The sequence below is a fragment of the Babylonia areolata genome, chromosome 2 (genome assembly GCF_041734735.1).
Source record: "Babylonia areolata isolate BAREFJ2019XMU chromosome 2, ASM4173473v1, whole genome shotgun sequence".
Classification (NCBI taxonomy): domain Eukaryota; kingdom Metazoa; phylum Mollusca; class Gastropoda; order Neogastropoda; family Buccinidae; genus Babylonia; species Babylonia areolata.
The window spans coordinates 33760514-33777265 of NC_134877.1; the positions used below are offsets into that span (position 1 = coordinate 33760514).

General features: G+C 43.9%; 1 protein-coding gene across 1 annotated transcript in view; it reads right to left on the reverse strand.

The window, feature by feature from the left end:
- The window catches only part of LOC143277289 (secretin receptor-like), a 296984-nt gene extending 280859 nt beyond the window's left edge, over positions 1 to 16125 (reverse strand). Inside the window, exon 1 of the mRNA XM_076582062.1 lies at positions 15919 to 16125. Within this exon, the coding sequence (XP_076438177.1) occupies positions 15919 to 16125 (207 nt within the window). The remainder of the gene's footprint in view (positions 1 to 15918) is intronic.
- Positions 16126 to 16752: the final 627 nt, after the last annotated feature.

Sequence of the window (16752 nt, forward strand, 5' to 3'; positions counted from 1 at the left end):
CCAGTGTCACCGACACTGATGCTGCACGTGAAAGTGTAAACATGTGCGTGAACGTTGAGAGTGCTGCACAGAGCAGTGTGTGTTGTGATTTGCCTTGTGCAAACAGGTCAGTGTGTGAGCATGGGTGTGACACAGATGTGTTCAATGATTCGTGTACAGCCAGCCATCCCAGTTCCGATGGCAATGAAAACAATAATACTTTGAATAATAAAGCAAAGTTTCTTTCTTTTTTACATTGGAATGTAAATGGACTATTGTCCAAGTTATCTGATACAGATTTCACTTCATTTGTCTGTTCTTTCGATTTTATATGTTTAGCTGAAACTTTTGTCGATGAATTTACCAATATTTTTTCCGGATACGAAAGTGTGTGTATCCCTGCAGTAAAATTCACAACACAAGGGAGACGATCTGGGGGTCTGGTATGTTTAATTAAAAATGATTTAATGGTTTATGTTGAAGAAGTAAAAATTAAGGCTTGTAATTTTGGCGCCTTTGTGATTAACAAAACGTTGTTTGGAATTGGGAAAGATGTATTGTATGTATTTTGTTATGTACCACCTGAGGGTTCTCCGTTTTATTCATATTTTGATTGTGTAAACGGCATTGCGTTATTAGAAGAATATTTAACCGATTGTTTGCTGGCTTATGGCGATCTTCATATACTGTTGTGTGGTGATCTGAACAGTAGGGTTTCAAATGTTTCTCATCATTGTCAAGGGTGTTGTGATGTTTTAGATTTCCAGTACGCAAGCCATCCAGTAAGCACAGGTAGATGTTCTCAAGATATGTCATTGAATAATTACGGAAAACAGTTGGTGAACTTGTGCACTGCTTTCGATTTGTGTATTCTTAATGGAATGTGTTATGGCGACCGTCAAGGCTGCTACACTTTCGTGTCAGACAGTGGATGCAGTGTTAATGATTATTTTCTGATGTCTTGTGACCTATTTTCGTTTCTGTGTGACTGCTGTGAGTTGACTGTGTGTGAGCGGTTTGAATCTGACCACATGCCTGTTAAGTTTTGTTTGAATTATCTAGACGCTGATGAAAATGATAAGCAAAGCAAAACTGATTATGTTGTTGAAAAGTTTGTATGGTGTGATGATTCCGCCAATGTGTATCATGTAAATTTATTGTCTAAAGAATTTGAGGAGAAAATGGCCTTAGCGATTAGTCTGATTGAAGTTGATGTGAACGATGCATTAGATGCTTTTAATGTGTGTCTGAAAGATGCTGCACTGTGCATGAAAAAACAGGTAAATTGTAAGAAACAGTATAAAAATCAAGACTGGTTTGATGCAGAGTGTCGTTCTCATAAAAAGCAAGTTCGTAGACTATTGAATAAATTCAAACGTACGTTAGATGCCAAAGATCGTGATTGTTACTGTAGGGCAAGACGTGAATACAAAAATATGCTAAAGCTGAAAAAGAAACGATTCAATGATGCTCTTCTTAATGAATTGATAGTATCGATTAAGAGTCAGAAACGGTTTTGGGATACTGTACACAAGATTTCAATGAAAAGAAAGCAACCGGTAAATAATATTAGTATTGATACCTGGTTCGAACACTTTCAAGCACTTCTTACAAAAGACACTACTTTTGACAAAATAATGCATGAGGGAGGTGAGGAAGACGACGAAGAGAGTAATTTAAACCGTCCGATTTCTAAGGAGGAAGTGTTATTTGCTATTAGGAAGATAAAAAAATCGTAAGGCTGCTGGACCGGATGGTATTATTGGTGAACTTTTAAAATATGGTTGTAAAACAGATATTGTGCTAGATTTCTTTGTAGTTTTTTTCAACTCTCTTTTTGATCATGGAATTTATCCTGAAAAATGGACTGAATCAATCGTTCTGCCGCTTTATAAAAAAGGTAACGTAAATGATCCGAATAATTATCGAGGCATATCCCTTAGTGACGCAGCTAGTAAAGTTTATAGTACTGTCATAAACTGCAGACTACAGGAATGGGTGGAAGAAAACAATATTACTGGTGAATATCAGGCAGGATTCAAACGGAATTACTCTACGGTAGATCACATTTTTACTCTGATGGCCTTTGTGCAAAAACAGTTTTCTCTGAACCATAAATTATATGTTGCGTTTATCGATTTCGAAAAAGCCTTTGATTCTGTAAATAGAAGTATTCTGTGGCCTATTATGTTAAAAAATGGGATTAGGGGTAAATTATTTAGATGTGTAATGAGTATGTATGGCAGTGTGAAAGCTAGGGTTCGAAGCGGCGGAAACATGACAGATTATATTCAGTGTACAAGTGGAGTGAAACAAGGCGATGTATGTAGTCCCATTCTTTTTTCTTTGTTTATCAATGAGCTGACATCTGAGGTTATCGATAATGGAAGACATGGTGCACAATTCACAACAGAGTTCTTACAGTTGTTTATTTTACTTTTGGCAGATGATGATGTTTTGTTGTCTGAAACGGTTATTGGCCTTCAAACACAGTTAAATAGTTTACATCGGGCTGCTTCCTCACTTCAGTTAAAAGTAAATATGACTAAAAGTAATATAATTGTGTTTAGAAAAGGTGGATATTTAGGAGCCAGGGAACGATGGTTTTATAATGGAGTTATTCTACCTGTTGTAAATGTATACAAATACTTAGGAATATATTTTTCAACACGATTAAGCTTCTCAGTAACTTGTAAAGATCTAGCGAGCAGAGCAAAGCATGCTATGTTATGTATAATGCAGAAATTGTCAAATTTAGGGAATCAGTCTTTCCAAGTGTTTATCAAACTTTTTGATTCACAAGTACAAACGATTGTTCAATATGGTGCTGAGGTATGGGGCTTAGATAACGCTTCAATACATTGTGAAAAAGTCCACTTATTTGCCCTGAAGAAATTCTTAGATGTATCGATACAAACGCCAAATGACTTAGTTTATGGTGAAACATGTAGGTATCCAATATATATAAACTCAGCAGTAAGATGTATAAAATATTGGTTAAAATTGATTGAAATGGAAGATACAAGACTACCAAAGAAAGCATATAAAATGTTATATGACCTAGATGCTAGAGGCAAGGTAAACTGGGCAACTAAAGTAAAAGTAAAATTATGCGAATTAGGTTTCAGGTATGCGTGGATCAACCAAGGCGTTGGGAATGTAAGTGCATTTTTAAATATGTTTCGAGAAAGACTTATTGATTGTAGATGGCAAGAGTGGGGTGCCCACATTCAGGACAGTAACAGGTTTGATTTGTATCGACATTTCAACTCACTGCACTGCATGCCGACATATATGTTAATGAAAATGGATAAGCACTTAAAAATTATTATGACAAGATTTAGATTTGGGGTATCTGATATAACTGTTCATCGTTTTCGTTATAGAACACATAATGAAAGTGAACTTGTGTGTCCATTATGTAATGATGCACGGGAAAGTGAAGTTCATTTTGTATTTTGCTGTTCCGCCTTGGATGATCTCAGAGAACAATTGATTCCTAAAAAGTTTTACAGACAACCTTCTGTTTTCAAACTTGCACTGCTATTAGCATCGGTGAATGAGAATGTTGTCAAACGTTTTGCAATATATTTGTATAAGGCGTTTCAGATTCGTTCTATCTGTAGTGAGTAACGCGTATTGTAATTCTGTTTGTTGAATTCAGTGTTAAATGTGATGTACGATTGATTCAATGTTTTCACACCACCCCCTTCATGAGGGGCTATGGCCTATTATGAATAAAACATTCGCATTCGCATTCGCATTCTCTCTAAAATCATTATGTGGATAGACGTTAAACCGAAGAACACATTTCCCGCCATGTATGCCGGCGGTAAGTATTCACACTGAATATTCACACTCGTGTCGACAGACAGACGGACGGCTGGGCCAAAGGGCGGAACTCTTGATACCAAATCAAATCAAATCATCTTCTTCTTCTTCTTCTGCGTTCGTGGGCTGCAACTCCCACGTTCACTCGTATGTACACGAGTGGGCTTTTACGTGTATGACCGTTTTTACCCCGCCATGTAGGCAGCCATACTCCGCTTTCGGGGGCGTGCATGCTGGGTATGTTCTTGTTTCCATAACCCACCGAACGCTGACATGGATTACAGGATCTTTAACGTGCGTATTTGATCTTCTGCTTGCATATACACACGAAGGGGGTTCAGGCACTAGCAGGTCTGCACATATGTTGACCTGGGAGATCGTAAAAATCTCCACCCTTTACCCACCAGGCGCCGTTACCGAGATTCGAACCCGGGACCCTCAGATTGAAAGTCCAACGCTTTAACCACTCGGCTATTGCGCCCGTCAAATCAAATCAAAAACGCTTTATTAATCCACATGGAAATTACGTTGTGCAATAATGTGCGGTTCTTCCGTCTGGAGAGCATCGTATTGTTTCTAGCTGACAGCAACTCTCTGTGTGTGTGTGTGTGTGTGTGTGTGTGTGTGTTTGTGTTTGTGTGTGTGTGTATTATTGCGTGTGTGTGTATACTGCTGTGTCAGGCTGACGGCAACTGGCTAGGTTTAGTGTGAACATAGTCAACAGCAACTAAGATGTATAACAATTCGAATAAACTCAAATTGTTTCATCACATGCATATATGCCCCTCTCTCCCCAATAATACATCTACACGTTCACATGCACAAGGAACGCACATGCTGAACACACACAAACACACACACACACACACACACACACACACACACACATGCGCGAACACACTTACGCACTCTCTCCCTCTCAAAATGTTGATTCAAATGTCACTAAACACTGTGGATAGGCTTGGGGTTTCCAGGAAATGACTGGCCTTGGCACTGAACCCCCAAGGGAAGAGAGAAAGAGCCGACCGAGAAACACCTGGCGAAGAGACCAAGCTCCGGGCAGACGCCATGAAGATAATCCTTAAAACTGGAGCCAGTCTGAGGCAAAGACACTGGATTTAGGGACTATGGATCTTTTGCTGAACAACATTTAGCCCGGGAGGAGTGAAAAGGCCAAAATACAAATATGTAAAACTAGGCCTGGCTCCACGATATCTTGTTAGCGTCCGGGTTGTCATTTTTTCTTCTATTAACATGCACTGTTCATAATAATAATAATAGTATTTATGCAGCGCTGAATCTTGTCCAGAGACAACTCAAAGCGCTTTCGCACCAGTCATTCACACGCATGCATAACTCTAAAACTGTAGAAACTAAAGACAAGGAAGGGCAGGCAAGGGAGGCTATTTTGGGAAGAGGTGGGTTTTAAGGCCAGACTTGAAAGAGCTGAGTGTGGAGACTTGAAGCGAAAGAGGAAGTTCATTCCAATCGCAAGGTCCAGAGACAGAGAAAGAACGGCGGCCAACAGTCGAGTGTTTGAATCTGGGTATGCGTAAACAGAGTGGATCCGAAGCCGATCGTAGTGAGCGAGACGGAGTGTAGAGGTGAAGGCAGCCACAGAGATAGGAAGAGGCAGTTTTGTGAATACATCTATAACATAGAGTGCTGATCTTGTATTCTATTCGGTGTGAGACAGGGAGCCAGTGGAGATGTTGCAAAAGAGGAGTGATATGCTCATAACAGTATAAAGAGTGTGAAGGACAGTTTCTGGTTCCGTCCGTTCCACCGTCAGGTGATATCAATATTTACTCCACCTGTTTCTTTGGTCAAGAATGATTGCTACCGCTTTTATCTTGCGCAGTCAGTGTGTATCCACAAGGTTACACATACCCATACACGTATAATTTCAGGCATGCGCCGCGTGCACAGTACACATTCACATCCTGAATATATAGAGACCTTTACTATTTATAACCTGTTAAAACAAATATTTGTCCCTTTGCACGCGTGCGCGCGCGCGCACACACACACACACACACGCGCGCGCGCGCGCGCGTATACTAAGAGCTACACCATCAATTTGATCCTCGTACACCGAGGTTTGATTGCTTACTCATATTATTCATAAGCTGAACCACTTTTGACGGCAATCGATCGTGATTAATTCGGGAAGTCAAAAGCTGCTATGGCAGATAATGAAATCCCAGCGAAGGCAATCCTGACCCCAAGTCCACTACCCTACGGTATTTTCTGTGTTTTAGCAGCAAGACGTCTTGTTTGTGTATTCGTGAATATTTGTATTCAAGAAGATAGTGGAAAAAAGCCCAAACGGGATCCGTGAATTACACAAAGACAGCCACAATTTCCAACAGCCTGTGGATCCAACCTTTGCTTTTTTGTGCACACAAAGTACCCAGCGCCTACCACCCCACCCACCCACCTACCCACACGCACACACACACACACGCACACACACACACACACACACACACACACACGCACACACGACAGTACATTTACAGCTAGACTCGCAATTTGATCCTCGCATATGGCAGTTGGTTTGACACTAAACTTAATACGCACTGACTCTCTGCAAGGGTCTGTAGAGGGAGGGCGCAGACGGGGGCGGCAGAGAAAGAGCAGGTCCGACAACGTCAAAGAATGGACCAAAATGACGATGCCAGATCTCACGACAGCTGCCAACAGAACGGCGTGGCGAGCTATGACATCTTCCTCATGTCCCCACAACGACCCCAGCGGTCGAGGGAATGAGTGAGTGAGTGAGTGATGACTCCCCCCATATCTTGACTTACCTGGAACAAACTACACAGCCTGTGATTGACAATAAATACGTGTAAATGATCCATGACCACTGAGGCTTTGGAATACATGATAAATATTAAAGAGTGGCAACTCTCTCCAGTTACAAAACATATAACTTCAAGTCAATGCTGCTTATGCTACCGAATCAGCTAGCACACAGGTAAATAAAAGGTACACCGGAACAAACCCAGACACTTCCTCAAATAAGGAAGCGCAGGGTTTGTCCTTGTATCAATCATTTGACATGTGTATACAGCAGCAATCTAGAATACGAGCATCTGCCCACCTGGTTGTGAGCTCATTTTTTTCTGCAAAGTGGATTTCAATGTCGTAAATACAGGGATATTTATCATGTTAGTTTATATAACAGTTTGCAGGATTACCGTCAAGAAAATTTGTACTTCACGCATGTCACTATGTGTGTCAGTGTGTGTGTGTGTGTGTCTGTCTATTCGTCAACATACCGACGTCTTGCTTATCGTAATTATGTCTTTTTGTTCTGCCCCATCATCTGCACCGTTTCAGTGGCACTACTCTCACGCCGCTCATTTAGATTCCCCCATACACGGCCACACCCGGGTTCGTCCGCAGTTCCAGCCTCCGCAGTCCACAGACAGCCATCGATGTTAGGTCGCCAGGAGGCCACTCACAAGAGGAGACCCTGCACTGCTGCTGAGTCACTTCGGTGGTGTCCAGTGGTGCATGTTCTGATTTAACGTACTTGACACCACCTACTAAGCCCCCTACTAACGACAATAAAGGCTTAGTCGCGGAGCCAGACTGAGTGAGCGTCCCACCCAGAGTGGAGACTGCCACCACGTCCCTCAAACAGCCCCCCATAAATCTGCCGACACTGACAATATTGACAGGACTCACCCCAAGCACGGAAGTGGAGGGGTATCGAAACTGAGGTCACCATGACAGCAGTGCATGAAAGGCCACAGACTTTGAGACTGTTGAGACTGTTTATCGTAATTATGTCAATTGATAACTCCCACCCCGCACCCCTCCCCCCCCCCCCCCCCCCCCCCCCCCCCCAAAAAAAAAAAAAAAAAAAAAATTGCGAGCGAAAAAACCCTGCCTTCAAGGACACTTCGAGGATCACGGGCACAAATGCTACGATATGAACACCAACCATTCTCAACGTGTCAGTTAAGAGGGACAGCAATGCTGCGCGAGTAAGCAGTCCCGTTCGGCTGTTTCTCCCGTGAACCACCACCAAAAGAAAGAAAATTCAGGTAATATTTCAAAATTCTTAGTGTAGGGATCATGGGTCAAAGTAGCAGTAAGTGACGGGCTGGAGCTGTGCCGGTCGGGGTTTGTCCCAGGGGGAGTGCCTCGCTACCCGGAGGTGTCCAGCCTGGATACTGCGAAATATAGGTCTTTTTTTTTTTTTTTTTTTTTAGTTAGTGACTTTTCCTGCAGATCCCCCATACAGTGACAGAATAATCAAAATGTGATTATGGTCACTATACGGAAAGAAGGGAGGAACGTGGACCATTCATTCGATGGATACTGGGTGGGGTATGTGTGTGTGTGTGTGGGGGGCTATCATTCGTGAATTCAGATAATTGTTTTGCTTGTTTTTTTTTGTTTTTTTTTTTGTTTTTTTTCTTTTTGCCCCTGAAAAATATTCATTTCGTAACAACGTTTTCTTGTGACATTTACTTTTCATTATCCTCTGTGGCTTTTTGCTGTCTTTGGTCAAATCCATATGTATTCACGATAAATACGAACATTTAGAAACACACACACACACACTTACACTTAACCATTCTCTCTTTCCCTCTCTCACTCTCCCCCACTCCCCCTCTCTTCTCTCTCACACACACACCCTCTCTCTCCCACCCTGTCTCTCACTCTCCCACCCTTTTTTAAATTTTTTTTAATCATCTAATATCACTGATCGTAAAAAGACGCTAAAGTAAAGAACGGACGAACTGAGGTCCCGAAACAGATGGGATTCTGGTAGTGAGTGGCTGGACTTTTTTTTTTACCTCTTCCCAATAGCTGTCGGTTCAGTGAGGAGGGTCACGCAGCGTTAGGATCCTCACGTCCCATGATGACTGGCGTGTGGCCGGCTGATTCACACACACACACACACACACACACACACACACACACACACATTCTAATCACCCCAAGCTGAAGGGGTTTCATTCTGGACTGTAGTCGATTACTCGATCCTCCTTAACTTCTGCCATGACTCTGACTCATATTCTTCCACTCAAACCCTTCCCAACACCTCGGCTACTTGATTATGTTCAGAAGATGTTTCTCCTAGATCCCTAAAACTTATGAGACAGAGTGACGGAGACAGACAGGAATAAGGAAAGAGAAAGAAAAAAGAAAAAAAGAAAAGGGCAGAGAAACAGAAGGGTGGGGGGTAGGGGAGGGGATACAGAGCTGGAGGGACAGACAGAACCGATGACAGAGAGAGAGACAGACAGATGGGTATACGGACAGACCAGACAGGCAGACACAAGCAGACAGTTCATTCTAGCCAAGAATATTCCCCAGTGTTGTTGGGTCAACTTTCGAAACTATCCGGGAAGTAACAAGGCAGTACTTTCCCTTTTTCTTTGCCAACGATACTTACACACACACACACACACACACACACACACTATATATATATATATATATATATATATATATATATATATAAACACAGAGAGAGAGAGAGGAGAGAGAGAGGAGAGAGAGAGAGAAAGAGACTCGTTCTTACAAAGCAAGTTTTAGTATGTCATAAAAATATATGTGCCAATCCTGTTTGGCACTAGATGCTGTTGACAGGCTTGGGATTCCAACGAACGAACACACACACACACACACACACACACACACACACACAAACGGTGGTTTACCGGCTCCTGGAACGGATTGCGCTTCCTCCCGGTTTCGGTCAATAATGGCGGCAATCTACTTCCACTCAAACCACACACAACTCAAACAAACGCGAGAGAAAGTACACCCTCCAGGCTATCTTTCCGCTTGGCGAGTACTTTCAAGGGACAGGAGGAGAGAAACGAAATGGCCTGCAGCGTCGATTCCAACACCGCTGTTCCTGTTCCCATCCTTTTCCTACTTCCCACCACCACAACCATTCCAACATTTTCTTCTCCAGTTCTTTCTTTGTCGGCAAAACATTTCGTGTCACGATATCCAAATGTCAGAGAGAGAGAGAGAAAGAGACAGGGGTACAAAGAGTGTCAGAAAAAGAGGAAGACAATGACAGAGAGAGACAGAGGATGATGGTACACTCGGACCGAGCGAGACCGACCAACAAATCAGGGTTGACAGTTTCCTGTTTAATGATTTATGTTTTCTGTTCCCACTTGTGGAAGTTTGATTGAGCGTCACAACCATACACAGGCGCGAGTGCGTGTCTGATTGTGGCCTGCGCGCGCGTATGTGTATGCATGTGTGTGTGTGCGTGTGTGTGTGTGTGTGCGCGCGTGCGTGAGACAGACAGAGGCAGAGGGACAGAGACAGGGTTTCAGTTTCAAGGAGACATCCGGACTGATCCGTACACGACTACACAGCAGTCTCTTAAAAAGGTGGAGGAAGGGGGCGTGGTGGGGGAGGGGGGGGAGGAGTGACGTGAGAGGGAGGAAAGTGGTGGTAGTGGTGTGGGAGACAAGCGCCTGACCCACGCTTAAACCCAACGTGCTGGTCAGTGTGAATGCAGCCTGTGACAGCGCGCACACACACGCACACACACACGCGCGTTTTTTGATGTAAAAAAAAAAAAAAGTCTACGATCAGGTTTGGCACAAACGTCTGTTATACAAACTGAAATCAGTTGGAATATCTGGTAATCTCTATGGGTATATAAAAGGCTTTTTATCTAATAGAATTATTCAAGCAAGGGTGGGAACACATTCTTTGCCACATTAACTCGACATGGGAATTCCACAGGGCTCAGTTATAGCCCCCCTATTCTCTTTAATATTCTTATTCAGGATCTCCCAAAGGCATCGTCAAATCGTGTAGTTTTAGTACAGTATGCTGATGATATATGTATGTGGATGGGTGTCAATCTAAAAAAAAAAAGTCAACCCCACAAAGAGCACAGAATTACATACGTCGATTGTGTCAATCTGATCTTGATAACTGTCACAACTTGTGACGACAGTTAGGGCGTGTGGCCCGTCTTCGTTTTTCTCCACCCTCTTCTTTCACTTTCCCTCCTTCTCCCATCCTTCAGTTCGGGTAAAAGTCTCGAATTGCGCACGAACCACGTGCATGCATGTTACTCAGCTCAACTGAGCTAATATGAAATATTGTTGGGCAGCAATAATATTCGAGGCTTTTGCAGCCCGACTGCCGTAGTGTACGGGTCGTCTTCGTTGTTGGTGGGGTAGCTACCCCGACGTCTTGGCACCAGTTGAAGTGAGGGCCGCCTGTCCTCCGTTGGAGCCACTTCGGTGTTTCTTCGTGTGTCTTGTCGCCGTCGTGTCTTTGTGGTGGTCGTTGGTGTACGCTACCTGTGGCAGGTAAGAAGCCACTTGTCTACTTAGCTTAGTTGTATTTCTATCAGGGATATACGTGTGAAGAGGTAGAGGTTCGACAAGAAAGAAAGGTGTACGTTAGGTTTTGACACAATGATCTATTTCGTTAATTACTTGTGCTACCACTGCGTGAATATGTACTTTTTCTTGTGTCGGTTAATATTTTTGCCAATTTTATTGTTTTAAAACGATACAATTTTACCTTAGTTCACTGTTGTGTAAAGCTGGTCGTTGGCTCTGTATGTTAGGTGTAGAGAGTGCGAGTGCCGTACATGAGTTCTGTAATTCGTCTTGTCAAAGTTATATTCCAGCTTTGTATTATGTGCGGTACATTTGTTGTTTTTGCTAATTATCGTTAGAATTAATATTGCTCAGTATGGGGGAAACATTCCGTAATGTTCTAGCTCTCGCTGTGTGCTGGGTGTCCCGGGCCTTTCGTCTGGTGACCCAGATCTTCAACCCTTCCTGCCCTGTGACTGGTGTCCTGGGTCTTCGTCCCCTCCTGCTCTGTGACTGGTGTCCTGGGTCTTCGCCCCCTCCTGCCCTGTGACTGGTGTCCTGGGCTCCAGGCCTTTTGACGTGCAGCCTGGGCCTTTACCTGGCGCTGTATGCTGTGTTCTGGCACCTGTGCCTGTTGGTTGAGGGTTCTTGCCTTTGGTCGGACTTCTGCGCCACGTGTCCGTCTGGAGCCGTGTGTTAATGTCCCCCCCCCCCCCCTCCCTCCCCCCCCCCCCCCCCCCGCCCCCCCCCCCCCGTTTTTTTTTTTCTTCTTTCCTTTTTTAAGAGGAAAACTTCCTGAACCCGCCAAAGACTAAAGCACGAACATCTGTGTACCAGTCCTGGTTTTGGGGTGGATTGTCTTCTCCCTGAGAGAGAGAGAGAGAGAGAGAGTGTGTGTGTGTGTGTGTGTGTGTAAAATCGCTTTTGAGAACATTTGAGAGAATCGGTAGTTTTGTATGCGACTTCTGTTCGTTTCTTCTTTTTTTTGTAGCTATGGTATACGGTTGTTTTTTGTTTATTTTGCAAGCACAGGCTGAGTAAGGTTGCGTGAGTGGGATAGACAGAGCGGAAGAGAATAAATTTTGTGTGGACGAGAAATATCTGTATTCTGTGTTTGTGTTGTCGGGTGAACTGGGTTGGGTGTTAGGTTTTAAAACAGTTCTCGACCTCTTCCTTAGGGGGGTCGTGACAATAACCTTGATAACTATATGTCTGAAAATAGTCTAGCTTTGTCGACTGAAAAAAAACATGTATGATGTTTAATTCAGGTGGTAATCCATCTAGCATACCCATTTTTAGATTACTTGGTGACGTAATTGATTATAAACAGGTGGTGAAGGTTTTAGGTGTTTATCTTACTTCAAAGCTGACATGGAACATTCACTTTGATTACATCTTAAAGGCAAGGTAGTATCAATTTTTATGAAAATTATAAGCCGCTTACCCTGGGGAATGGATACAAAAACACTGATTCATCTTTCCATGGCCCCTTGTAAGATCTAAGACAGCCTATGCACAAGAAATATTTTTCAGTGCACCTAAATATATATTACAAAAGATTCAAAGTGTAGATTGTAAGGCTATCAAAATTGCCCTCGGAGTGCCCTCTCATTCATCCAACCAGGAAACATACAAAACAGCCGGAATTCTTCCCTTAAATGAACATCGTGAGTTAGCAACAACAAAATTCGCTGTGAGATACACTTCAATGATAAAATTTCATAGCTGAGGAACTGATAGTAAGACCTGACATTGATTTTCCTAAATGAGCTAAAGCCATTTCATCAAGAAACAGTTGCAACTTACGTTTCAAATTTGTTAAAAATATCTGATGTTAACATGAAAGAATTAGCTGCAAACCCACATCATACTCCTGTTCCTTTTTGGGAAATGTTGAAAGCAGATTTTGATAGTTATTCTGAAACAAAGGAAGAAAACATCAATATCACAAGTTCTGCCAGAATTCATATAGCAGAAAAAATATCAGAACCATCTCCATGTATTTACAGATGGATCTGTTCTTGATGACAAAAATGCTGGTGCGGCCTATATTCCTGCCTTTAAAGTTGAAAAATCTTACTTTATTGGAAAACATCATTCCATATTCACGGCTGAGCTAATTGCTATTATACAAGCTCTGAACTACTTAATGAGCCATCAAATAGTTTTCTTGAAAATAGCATTATTTGTTGATTCCAAATCAGTACTTTATGCTCTAGAATTATTTAGCCTTGAAACAAGACCCGACTTAGTTATTGAGGCAAATCATTTGGTACATTGTTTGAGGATTAAAGTGACTGAGGTCAGTTTTTGTTGGGTGCCTTCTCATGTGGGCATTCATGGCAATGAAACTGCTGATAAAGCAGCTAAAAGAGGAGCACAAGATTCAGAAAAATCGACAGAAGTGCATGTCCGTCTTTCCGTAAAAGAGGCATACACTTTGTAGAAAAATCAGCATGGGGTCGATTTCATAACCGATGGAAGAAAAGTTTTTAAAACATACAGGGACATTATTCCCCGAAAATATTATTAAAGAAAAGATACCGAATCCATCAGCTTGCTATACAAGATTAATAACCTACTTTCTTCCGTATAAAACTTGATGCGCCGAAGACAAAGTATAGTAACAATGTTACATGCATCTGTGGTAAGCAGTTCAGCTTGCATCATTGTTTCACTGTCAGCAGTTACGTACCTTCTTGCCCAAGTATTTCAAAGAGAATAACTATTCTGCAGATGATTTTTGGGAAGTTATTTCTGATGAGGTTCTTATTGTCGAACTTTCACAGGCATTAGTTCATAGCCCTATTTCTACATTACTTTAATGTACTTCAGTTTCAGTTTCAGTAGCTCAAGGAGGCGTCACTGCGTTCGGACAAATCCATATACGCTACACCACATCTGCCAAGCAGATGCCTGACCAGCAGCGTAACCCAACGAAGAATTGTGTTAATGATTTCTGATTATTGTTACAATATTATTGAATTGCTATTGTTTATTTGTAATTGCATGTTATGCAATTTTGGTAGCTTTCTACCTTTTCTGTTTTATTCATCCCTCTCCCCTCCCACGTCTCCCCTCCCCACCCCCCTTCCCCGTTTTTTTATCGTCTAATATCACTAATAGTGAAAAGACGCTCAATCAAAGAACACACACACACACACACACACACACACACACACACACACACACACACACACACACACACACACTTTGAGCCAAACGATAATACGCTTCCACCAAAGGAAAAGGAACAGGGTTCGGTCTGTTGTCGGAGGATTTCTTCTTCCGTTCAGTATAGGCCATTTTAGGTAACTATCCAACTACTCGGACAACGGTCGTACACACATGTACACTCACACGGGCCCTAAAGCGCACGCGCGTACACCCCCACCCATTCACACCCACCCAACCACTGCCACACACACACACGTACGGTTATGCGCGCGCGCACACGCACATAAATGCACGCAGAGAAAGAGACAAACACAGACAGACACTGACAAAGAAAGTCACACACACTGAACACTAAGAATCGCAGGTTCCGACACAGTGTCTGGAGCCAACATTTTTGCCCCTTTGCCCACGACAAACGTTGAGTGTCAAGTCACAGCTTCCACGGCAACTGTGATCCATCGCAATATGGCCGTTTGATTGGTCAGTCATGAATTATTCAAACTAGCTGAACAGCCATCAACACTGCAATCGATGCCGGGTCTCCTGTAATACCCTTAAGAGATTTCGGAGGGAGGAGCGGGGAGGAGGGGGAAGGGGGCTGGGGGAGGGAGGGGGGGTGGTGGTCTATACAGCACTGTCCACACAGCACCAGAAACGAATGGCCTGCCTTGCTGAGACCTGTCCCTTCCCCCATCCCCACCCCTACCTCATCTCACTCTCCCACCCCTGCCCCTGAAATCCGAAAGACCTTGACGTCTTGTATTGACCGTGATTTGGGAATCAATTCAGATTCATGGTGTCAAGACATGACGTGACTGAAAGAACGGGGAAGGGGTCGGGGTGGGGAGAGACAGAGCCAAACGTCGAAGTGAGACAGAGGAGGAGCTCGAGAGAGTTCAAGCGGGAAGACGGACAGTCACGACAAACACCAACACAAGTGATATGTTCACGGTGTTATACAATCAGACGAAACGCCAGTGATAAAAGAAAAAGGAATGCGAGATACAGAGAGGCAGATCGAAAAAAGAGAAAAAAAGAAAAAAAGAAAAGAACAAAGCAAACAATGATACACTCACACACACACACCAAACGGAAAGAGAGAAAATGAGACAGAGAAACAGACTGTAACAGATATACATACCAAAAGAAAGCAAAGCAGCACACACACACACACACACGAACCCCCGCCCCAGCCACCCCTCCCCTCTCCACATACACACAACCGAACTCCCCCCGCCCCCCACAACCCTCCCTCCAGCCACCCCCTCCCCTCTCCACATACACACAACCGAACTCCCCCCCGCCCCCCACAACCCTCCCTCCAGCCACCCCCTCCCCTCTCCACATACACACAACCGACCTCTCCCCCCCCAACACCCCCCCCCCCCCCCACAAATCCCCCTCCAGCCACCCCTTCCCATCTCCACATACATACAACCGAACTCCTCCACCCCCCCCCCCAAGCCACCCACAAACACAACCGAACTCCTCCCCCCATACAACCCCAGCCACCCCCTCTCCACACACACGCAGACAGACAGACACACACACACACACACACACACACACACACACAGAGCCAGCATCTACTCACGTCCTGCTTCTTCAAGCTCCAGCTGCCAGCGTGCACGAGGGGCAGGGTAAGGACGCAGCCCACGGAGAGGAGCACGAAGGTCGTCACCACCACGCACAGCACGCACGAGCACCCGCACCGGCCCTCCCGGTACGAGATCTGGGTGGATCCACCCCGAAACGTACGGAGGAACACTTGCTCGTGCGTGGTGATCACATCGCTGTACATGGTCCTGCTTGTTGATGTCTTTGTGTCTTGCATCCAGAAAAAACGAACTAAGCATAGCGCCACCCCAGCTCAAAAAGACGAGGACTGATGGAGAAACCGATATTAAACGAATATTGTTTTTTTTTCACCCTTGATTGATGAAGTCTGCTTCACAACGTTGCCTGTCTCGCGAGGGGGTTGTCTGTCATTGGTTCTTCGGATGATGATGTTATGTTGTCACCGAGGCCATTTGTGGTGAGGCAACAGTGATGACAAGGAACTGGAAAGAGAAAAGCTATAGTACTGCCGGTCAGTGGACTTTCGATTGAGTGAACTGTCTGTTTATGGTGTGTGTTAAAGACTTCCAACGTGTAATGTTTCTATGCCCCCTGGAGCTGCATGAAATGTTCCTTCCTGCCTTGCCTTGAGGGTGACAGTGTGTGTGTGTGCGTGTGTGTGTGTGTGTGTATGTGTGTGTGTGTGTGCGTGCGTGCGTTTTATCATACATATACCGCCATCGTCCCGTCTTGCAATACGTTGCCTACGCTGCTGAGCTCTGCTGTAATGTACTGTATTGTATCATCTACGCCGCACTGTACAGAACAGCACTGCACAACACTGAATCCACAGCACTGTACTTTTTGTTCT